Source organism: Sprattus sprattus, assembly GCF_963457725.1.
Source record: "Sprattus sprattus genome assembly, chromosome: 4".
Lineage (NCBI taxonomy): Eukaryota > Metazoa > Chordata > Actinopteri > Clupeiformes > Clupeidae > Sprattus > Sprattus sprattus.
Genome location: NC_137923.1, coordinates 46,170,189 through 46,180,464, shown reverse-complemented (window position 1 = coordinate 46,180,464; position 10,276 = coordinate 46,170,189). Strand labels below are relative to the sequence as shown.

Sequence of the window (10,276 nt, the reverse complement as noted above, 5' to 3'; positions counted from 1 at the left end):
GTCTAGAGTGCTTTGGAAAGAAATAATTGTGATTAATATGAAAATGTTTTGTTCCTATTAATAGGTGAGGTTGCAAAAACAATATTGATGTTTGGTGCCCTTAGGCCCAATTTAACATTAGCATCTCAGTTACCAGCACTAGCATTTGGGACTTGTTTTTTCAATGCAGAGGTTCTTGTAGGGGTTAGCAGCATTATAGGTTGGGTTTATTGAGGTCTAGAAGAGACCATGCTGACGGTTTTGGTAACCATTAATAAAATAAATGAAAGTGGACTGGAAAAATAGTTTAACAATGTATTTCTTATGTGGTCTGTAACACTGGCTGTACTCACTTTTCGCCTAAAGGTGGTGGTGTGGTGCCAGTAAGCGTTCAGTTTTCACAAACCTGCAAGCAAAGATTGTACAAAGGCGGAGCACGACATACACTTGAGACTCAGTGAAATCGGTTGATAAATGTAAACGCTATAGTGCTTTTTATCCAGAAAAACCGCAGCTCCACCGTTTACTTGCTTTTGTTTACAGACCAGTCTTCACCGCTCCAATATGGGGCGAACTGCTCCGTTCACGTCTAGGAGAATATCTCAAGATTTCAACAAATATTATAACCGCTTGTCCCTTTGAGGTTTGGTACATTTCGGACAGTGTGTCGTGATCCCCAAACCCTTCTGACTTATTTAGACACATTTTTAAATATTCTACATTGAACGTGTATTTCATGTGTGTTCCTAGCTTTCTGAGCTTGTAACGTAAGCGCTTTCTTGACAACTGATAACCGTCGGTCCAGCCAGACCTACGGCTAGACTAATGTTTATAGCAGCGTGAAGTGCTAATATGGCTCCAAGTGTGTGCTTAAACTGCTTCCGGTCACAGTACAACCGATATTTTAGTGCGGATAACGTGGGCTTTAAGAGAGGTTCCGCACAAACATTATTTGGAACACATTTTACAATAATATAATAACTCAAGCACTTACTCACTGTATCACAACTGTATCACAACTCAAACCCGTAATGTCATAGTTAAGATTTTGACCGGGGTAGACACAAATACTAAGTTGTTTCACCTCCGAGCATAGTTCAAGGTAACTCGACGGAACCAGCGTGGTTTGGAGCTGGGGCATGTGTATTTGCGGCAGACTTGTTGTTAAATAATTTGTAAATGTTTTAATTTGTTGCAGAGTCAGATACGCATAATTCATCAAATTATACAAGTTGCTTCATTATACCTCCTGTGTACATTATACGTGTAAAGCGTATTAGTTAGGAAACCGTAAAACAGCAGCATGAAGATCAAACGTCAAAAACAAGCCAAGAAAACTTTGAGTTTCTACAAATATAACTTCAGTTTTCGGGAGCCTTATCAAATATTAATTGACGGGACTTTTTGTCAAGCTGCGCTCATCGGAAAAATTCAGATAAAAGAGCAATTTCCGAAGTATCTAATGGGAGAGGTCGCACTCTGTACAACCAGGTAAATTGCCATCTAACGTTAATGCTAAGCCTGTTCAGCTAGACACCGAACATTTGTGACCTTAACTTTGTTTTATGTCTTTGCGCTTCCCTTTCAGTTGTGCTATGAAAGAAGTTGAAACTCTGGGAAAAGACGTGTATGGCGCAAAACTCATTTTACAGCGATTTCAGGTACGGAGATGCCGACATTTCGATGAACCCGTTTCAGCGTCGGAGTGTCTCTTGTCCATGTTGGATGGCACAAACCCACATCACTACTTCATTGCCACACAGGTACCCATGAAATTGAAGTTAAAGATGCCTTTCCACCCATTCTAGTGAAGGACCCTTGTCCTTCAGTGACACTTGCTAAGTGGGTCTCTTTTGTGTATTTGTTTTCCTTGTACTGGCTTTGTTTCTGACTCTGGTCTCACTTTCTGCTATAGGATAATGCACTGACAAAAGGCCTTAAGGAAATACCGGGTGTGCCGGTTATATACATCATACAGAACACCATGGTGCTGGACAAGCCCTCTGAATGTTCGCTTAAACGTGTCCAAGCAGTCCTTGCAGGGGAAATGGTGCCTCCGTCTCAGCAGCAGAGCATCACTAAGCTGAAGGATGAGCAAGGTGTCGGGGCACAGGAAGGTGTCAGACGCCATCGTAAGCGCAAGTCGGGTAACCCCAATCCTCTGAGCTGCATGAAGAAGAAAAAGAAAGGGTCCACAGAGTCCACCAAAAGCACCGATGGTGAGAAAAAGAAGAAAAGTAGACCCCGGAAACGAAAGCCTGCCGGAGCAGGAGAGAAGACGGTCACAGCCAACCCAAACCCTGTCTAGTTTCAGGATGTGGACGAAAATTTGTGGACCATGGACATGATTTCTTCGCACAGTTGCCATAACAAAAGGCGAGCTATATGCATTTGAGCAGAACAATACTGAAACAGCACATGGGTATATTGTGTGAAAATGTATAAACATTTTGGTAACCAGATCAGTACATTAAAGTGTATGGGCTATCTACTCAATTACATTTATTCTTCCTCACAATGAAGTAACTGGAAATTGACCATCACCATTGAAATCACTTGCTTTAAGCATTTTATGAAAAATAAACAAACATAACACAGTTGCTTGGATTCCGGACTACAGGCATAATACCAAAACAGTTCCTCAACATGTAACAATTAGCTTATACTAGCAAAGGTATCTCTAATGACATATTCAGGATGTTTTATACAAAACAACAAGGACAGGCATATCAAATAAAAATAGTCATGACATTGATAGTCAAAATCGGTAAATATTACTGCTGCTGAGACTGAACCAGAAGAGAAGAACCAAAAAGCACCATGAATGAACAATACTAAATATGTACTGACTGGGGAGAAGATAACTATCCAAGATTCGCAGAATAGAAATGCTCTCAGGTAAAATCAAACTGGGTGGAAAACAAAGTCAGTCAAGACTTAAATTACTGTTTTGTAGATCTGTAGTTGTGCTTTGCCGACCACAATAATACAACAATATAATTCCTTATGTCCATAGCTACATCTCTAAACAAGAATGTGTGTTCCAAACACAAACTCTGAATGCTACATACATTTGCAGTGTGACATGCACCACTGAATGTGCTCCTAGTGCATTAGGTAAAAGGTGCAATATGCAGGGGCTTTTTTTGTTGAGAAAAAAAGGTTTCAGTAGCAATGCAACTGTGCAAGAACACTATAAAGGCAACAAATATTTGTGTTCCCATGCACTCTGTGTAGGCTATTATGTTTGAGCTGCCCTGTACATTTAGTACAATGTAAACAATAAACCAATACGTAATAGAATGGAACGGGGTATTGATGAATATTAACATTGTCATGCCAGTATTATTACATTATTGTAACACTGGAGGAATTTTTGTTTAGACACAACTACATTGTGCACCGTTATATAAAATCAATACAATTTAATGAGTCACAACTGTCCATCTAACTATTAAGGTACGGTATCAATTTTTATGAAAAACAATACCTTTTGTCTTGTTGCATGCAACATGAAAATATTTGAAGTTCAACAATCAATAGTTTTTAAAAGACTTGACAAGTTCAAGGCGGAGCAAACCTCTATACTGTTAAACACAATCTAAAGCATTTTGCCAATGCTGATTTTACGGTATGCAATTCCTGTGGAATTTGAGCCATAAGTCAGTCTGTACGACAAATGCTGGTGAGAGCGCAAAAGAAAAAAAAACATCAGTTAAAAAAAACCTGGGCTAATACTGCATGCTTGTCGTAGACACCAGTGGAATAAAAGCATTTTTTAAAAACATTCTTCCATAATAAAAAAAGCCCAATCCAGCATTAAGACCAAAAACATAAGAGTTCACTACTCCATGCTTTAAAAACAAAGCACATGGACAACATGGGCACTTCATATACAAACAGATACTGTAACTGAACAGTAACAGTTCACTGTAGAGGTGATCAAAGCAGAGCGGAGGAAAACGGGGTGCGATGGGCATCTAGGGTCCAGACATCTAGACGATATGGAATCGTGGGCCAGGTGTGGCGATGATGTCGCTGTACGGCTCGGCCTGGGAGAGCTCCACGGCCTGCTGTTTCTTCAGTACCAGGAAGCTGTAGAACTTGGCGGCCGCCTGCTTCTTGTTGTTGCTCCTGCAAAGCTCCAGCAAGCTGATGGACTCGGCTCCTGTTTTGGCCAACACCCTCTGAACAGACAAGAGAAAGGGGTAAATACTGTTTGGTTTTATCCTGTACTGATTTGCATGTGAGCAGCAACATGTAAAAGGAGCTCAATTGATGTAGATAGCTAGCCTGGATACCAGCCCCGTCCACAACATTTGAGGTATGTAAGCTCGGTCTGGCATTGCTCCGTTGGGGAGACGTGATCAAGGCATTTGTTGATCGAAAAGATGCTTTTGCCGTCCTTCCTACGGGATCCGGTAAAAGTTTAATGTATCAGCTGGCCCCTATGGTCTACGTTAAGGTTATACTACATTGCTCTGATTGGTTTTAGGTATATCCAATTGAGCGAAGAGGCATTTTTTTTCCTGGTCCGGTTGAAACCCACCCCATAATCACAGCCCAATGGAGCAGTATCAGACTCCTATTCTGACTAGAATTATGAGTATGACATTGTCAGGCTAGTAGATACGTAGCTAGATTAAAGCAAAATTCCTGCAGGGTGACCATCCACACAATACCTGAAGGCCATGCAACATCTGCTGTGTTCTCTTGTTCCACCTCCTCTCCTCTTGATCCTGGTCTCCACCCTGACCTTCCTCCTCCTGAGGAAAACAGAAAAACAAAGTGTAGAGTGAGGTATAATAATAATTTATGTTTGCCTGTGCACCATTGATATTAATGTGTCAAACTAACACCATGAAAATTGATAATCTATACTTCACAAACACTGGCAAGTGCAACAGTCTCATACAATATGGTGCCTTACCTCTTCCTCTTCATCATCATCCTTTTTGTCCTTGGTCTTCTCACATAGCAGGTCCAGCTCTGGGATGAGCTGACTGAGGCTGGTGGTCTCCTCTGGGGGAATCTCCACTGGCTGGACCTGCGTCCGCGTGGACAAGATGGAGGCCTGGTCGTCATCAATGATCTGCTCACATATTGAGAAAAACAAAACATTCAGCTATTAACCTCATACTACAATACAAAACATTGTGGGGTAAGGTTAACATGAAAACAGGAAGAACCCCGCCAAAAAACCTGAAATGTTCCACCTTAGCAACAAATGGCAAATACATATGCTCCCAAGTCCTCACTTCTGTATCACAGTATCACTTACAGACATATTTTCCTGGACCTCCTGGGCCTTGCGCTTCTGGCCCCGATGTGAGGATGGAGGGGGCATCATGGACTCATCCAGGGCGGTTCTGCTGCCCTCCATGGCCGATGTCTGCAGGACACTAGGCTCCTCCAGGATTGTCTGGTCTGGGTATGTGAAGATTCATACTTAATAGATGCTTTTCTAATAGTTAATGTAATTTCTTGGTGAGTAGGCCTGCTGGTGAATTCAGGGATGATTTAAATCAATTCATTTCAGAACCTATACAATATTAATGACAAGTGAGATGACATCTCTCTGGGCTCCGGGTGAATCTACATGGAATAATCTATTCTGCCCATAGTTATCAGCTTTAACAACACCACTATGACCTGTCAATGCACAATGTTACAACTGTTTATATGCAAGAAACATTGTATGTTACATTATTTTACTGTATATTTATTTGATTTGCAAGTGTCATCTGAAACAGGTGATGCACACAGATTTCTACGCATGTTTGTGCACATGCTCACTTACACACACACAACCACACAGTCAAATAGGCAAGTCATTGTGGATGTGAGCACAGGAGGACTGATAAACCAGACACTTACCGATGTGAGCACAGGAGGACTGATAAACCAGACACTTACCGATGTGAGCACAGGAGGACTGAAAGACCAGATACTTACCGATGTGAGCACAGGAGGACTGATAAACCAGACACTTACCGATGATGTCCCTCTGCTGGCTCATGGTCTCTTCTCGGGGAACTTCCGGGTTCTCCAGGTCCTTGAGGAACTCATCCAGGCTGTCAGCCTCGCCACCTTTCCTCCTCTTCCTCAGCTCATCTGGCATCAGTGGTGTGAGGCAGCGTGTAAACATCTGCACACACACACATACACACACACACTTGCAGGTCACTCAACTACTAATCAGTACCTAACATGCTGGTCTAATATTGCACAAATAAGATGGCTATGCCTTATGTTTGATAACCTTGCATAACATATGAGCTAGGTCGTCACAGCAGAGAGCGACGTGTCCCGACCTTGAGAAGTCTGCCGTTCCACAGAGACTGAGCAGGGAGAGAGAAGAGCTTCTCCACGCCACCGGTCTCCTTCCAATTCATCAGCTTCTTGGTAGGGGGTGCCAGGTCCAGCGTGGTGACGATGTCAGAATAGTCGCTGAGTTGGGCGCGGATGGTCTTGCTGTCCAACTCTTTTACGCTGTCCACAATCAGCTTCCTCTTACGCTTGGCCTTGGTCTCCTTCACTGTGAAAAAGCAGAGATTTCATGGAAAGTCAGACTTAGGAAGAGCATTCCCTCCTTTTTAAGAATATCAAATACTGGGACTCTCAAGCTGTAGTTCAAGCATATTTGCATTTTAAGCACACCAAGCTTTCTTCTCTTAACTTATTATTTGTTAACAGAGCATTCAACTCCCCCAACACAAGTTGAGGCCTCTTGGTACATACATGTGATAAAACACTGGGCTAATGGTAGCTTGAAGGGGCAAGCAGACAAACAACTGGCGAAGAGGTCTAGAGGCAGACGATCACACAACTAGCAAAATATCAGTTCAAATACCATCAGATTAACTAAAACACACTGATTAAAGCCATCATCAAAGTTGTATGCACTTTAAGGAAAGTCAAGCCCTTTCCAATTCAGGTGCCTTCCATTACTGTGAAGATGTTTTGGGAATGCTGAGAAAGAGAAGAACTCCGTTCTACATGCCGACCTGTGATGTCGATGGGCTCCAGGGCGAAGGCCTCCTCCTCGTTGTGCACCAGCGTGGTCTGCTCTGTCTGGTCAGTCATGGTAGGCAGCTGCCCCACAGGGCCAGAGTCTGGGCTATCTGGGCCTCCAGCTGCAGAATTCAGAATTTCAGAGATCACAGCCATTTGCAATCCAAGAACATTTCATTACATAGCGATTCCCATATAGTTTGAGAGACACCACATCTGAAACTCTACGTACAACCATATTACTACTTATTACTACCTATGAGAAGCTTAATTACCAATACCATCTTTACATTTCTAGTAATTCTCTTCCATCTCAGCCCTCTCTAGCCACATATGTACTTTCTTTTGCACTAAAGAAGGGAGACATCAAGGTATGTCATCACGGGATGTCAACCAAGATCTAAAACACATAAAAGGTGGGAAAGGTTCATCAATTTCTCAACAACCATTATCTGAACAAGAACAAGTGTGGCAGTATACTCCTGAATACTTATAACTGTATTATCTGTGGGTTCATTTTACTATCCGAGATAAATCATCAAGGCTAATCCTTTTACCCGACAGGTTGTCATAGTCGTCCTCATCGTCCCCACCGGGCTCTCCTGCTGGCATCATCACACTGTCTGCGATAGCTGGAGGGTCGTCGAAGATGCCACCACCATCCTCGTTGCTCAGGAGCTTGTCGACTGGAAAAGCGGTTTAGCCTCTTCTTTACATTTCATTCATTCGTTTCATCTAGCTATTATTCTTTTATGCAATCAGGCATGTCTATAGCAATCTCTGCACACATTACTTTTTAGTTATGCAACAGCCCAGTTGACAGGCTTGACTTGGGAACAGGATGTCCCTCACAAAGAACTTCTTCTTTTGTTTATCTAAAAGTTAATTCTAGATATGCTAAAAAACACACAAACACTCATAGGTTTCCTGTTATTATGTTGTTGTTCTTGTCTGTCTTGTCAGAAACTGCACAAATTATTTCACCATGAATATAAACATACACAAACAAAAAAAGATATTTTTATTTACCCAGCATTCCTCCTTCAGTGCTCTCCATGGGATTGTCACCGAAGTCATCCTTGTACTGATCGAACTCCAGGTCATTGGACTTGTCTGTTATCTGCCCACTGCTTGACTCCGGTTCCAGAAGCAGGTTGGAGACTGACGCTCCGTGGATGATGTCATCTTCAAAGGCACTCGCTTCTCTCATCATTTCACGGTCATCCATCCCAAAGTCAGCTGGACGAGTAAAAGAATAGGGATGCTTTTAACATAATTTAACCAGGAAACCAGCATGACTTAGACCCTTACTGTATCAGGGGGTTAGTGATGGAGTTGGAGCAAAAAGTGTTGGTAGTCAATAAATTGACATAACTGTCAGTTAACTGGCGTGGTGATGGCATTGTTAGCCTTTGCAAGCGGTTGACCAGGTTCGATTCCCGATCGCTGCAAGTCTACTGTATGTCGCTTTTTGATAAAAGTGTCTGCTAAATACCTGGCCTTCACCTTTTACCATTCAATATTATGGAGCACAGACTTGTGCTAATGAGAGGAAACTGTGGGCTCACTTTGTGACTGCTTTCAGAGAAATGTGCTACATACTATAGAAATATAAATGCTATATAAATAAAGTTTATTAATATTATTATTACATACCAAAGTCATTCTCCTGCAGTAGGTTGAGGTTGCCAACCTCCTCTCTCATGGTGATCTCTTCCACGCGACTCTGATTCAGGCTGAACTGTTTAGCCACGTCTATGTCACTGCAGTATGAAATCAATTCATCGTGAATACTTCAGACGACATTATATCCAACACCTTGACCTGCGAGGTTAAGGCTAAAGGAAAACTGAGGAAAACTACACTCACTCCAGGTCTGGCAGCGGCTGGTCAAAGTCATGGAACTCCTCTGGTAAGGTGATGGCATTGTAAGCAGCTTCACGGTTCTCCTCTGGTAAGTCCACCACACCTTGAAAAAACACCAGACAAAGATACCCTTTGAACTACATGGTATCAGCACAGAACACAGAACTAGAACATTATTAAAGTTATTGTTAAGAAGTTACTCAGTTTTCTCATTCATGTCATAATCATGACACAACTCAAACTGGGGGGAATCCCTGTGGCTTTCTGAGGCTTTTTGTATCCATATGCAATGAATCAAACTGTCCACATACCTGGCCGAAATGCCATCTTGATCTTGATAAAGGCCTCATTACAATCGGCCAGAAGATACTTGGCCTTTCTGTGGTAGATCCTCACCACACCCAGGAGTAAGTGACCAGATGTCCGTAAAGCCATCTTCACCTGAAAATGTAATATGTCATTTGGTAACATCTTTATAACTGAAGTAGTTAAGTCATACATTTCACTGTTATGATGGTCGTGCTTGTTATTGGCCTGTCATGATAGACTAATAGCTGATTGGGTACGACACAGTCCAACTCACAGACATATTTTGTAGTTTGTATTTGGCAGCCATTGTGGTGATTGTTGAATCTCAATTAATTCTCCCATAAGTTATAGATTGATACCAAAGACAAGGGCGATCCTATGATACTTGGAACTCTAAAACTAATTTTGACAGTGAAGAATGCTCTTGATGCTTTTAAGCATGCTTGATATCTAACATCAAAAGTACATGTTGTCATGAGCGTTATCTGACATGCATTCTCTGAGGCACTCACCTTGGGAGAAATTATGCTCTCTACACTGCTCTCCAGGTTGCATTCAAACACATGGGCCTTGGTCAGCTTTTTATCCCAGTGGGCCGCCAGCCAAATTTTGGCAAGCGGCCCACGCTTGCTGAGAACAAAGTGGGCGTAGAACATTGTCCTAGCACCTCAGACCCGGGGGTCAGGGTGGGGCACACCAAACCTGAGGATTGGAAATGGCAGCTTAACACAATGATCAATCACTGTGAGCAACTCACAGTGCAGTGACATGATTAACAGATGTGAACAGGCAGTAACTGTAACTGCAACAGCAACTGTCCATCCTTTAAATCCTTAAGGATAGTATCCATTTTCTATATGACTATACACATCATTTTGTAATGTCAGCTTTCACCCTACAGTAGTTTAATACAAAAACGAATTATACCCTGGGTACGGTGATAATACTATAGCCAAGAAGAATATGATTAAAATGTGTTATTTCAGGAAAAAGTGTGTTACTGTGATAAAAGGTGGGCTGTGACGACGACATCTGTTGTTGCGAATTGGGGGGCACAAGTTAAAGATCAATATCTTAACTGATTGCTTGCAAGCACTGATTTTTGCTA

General features: G+C 42.1%; 2 protein-coding genes across 2 annotated transcripts; one reads left to right on the top strand and one right to left on the bottom strand.

Moving 5' to 3' along the window:
• Nucleotides 1-1,105: 1,105 nt before the first annotated feature.
• utp23 (UTP23 small subunit processome component) lies at nucleotides 1,106-2,561 on the top strand. Its single transcript, XM_080837129.1, has 3 exons — nucleotides 1,106-1,470; nucleotides 1,568-1,742; nucleotides 1,895-2,561. Exons 1-3 carry the CDS (start codon nucleotides 1,283-1,285, stop codon nucleotides 2,285-2,287), a joined length of 756 nt encoding a protein of 251 aa, XP_080693255.1. The 5' UTR covers nucleotides 1,106-1,282; the 3' UTR covers nucleotides 2,288-2,561.
• Nucleotides 2,562-3,974: 1,413 nt separating this feature from the next.
• On the bottom strand, nucleotides 3,975-9,824 carry rad21b (RAD21 cohesin complex component b; the record flags this gene model as incomplete). The annotated part of the gene is made up of 13 exons (XM_080837128.1): nucleotides 3,975-4,166; nucleotides 4,662-4,745; nucleotides 4,910-5,071; nucleotides 5,261-5,406; nucleotides 5,974-6,127; nucleotides 6,294-6,517; nucleotides 6,987-7,115; nucleotides 7,551-7,679; nucleotides 8,023-8,232; nucleotides 8,650-8,756; nucleotides 8,863-8,962; nucleotides 9,171-9,300; nucleotides 9,681-9,824. 13 exons carry the CDS (start codon nucleotides 9,822-9,824, stop codon nucleotides 3,975-3,977), a joined length of 1,911 nt encoding a protein of 636 aa, XP_080693254.1.
• Between the last annotated feature and the right edge of the window lie 452 nt (nucleotides 9,825-10,276).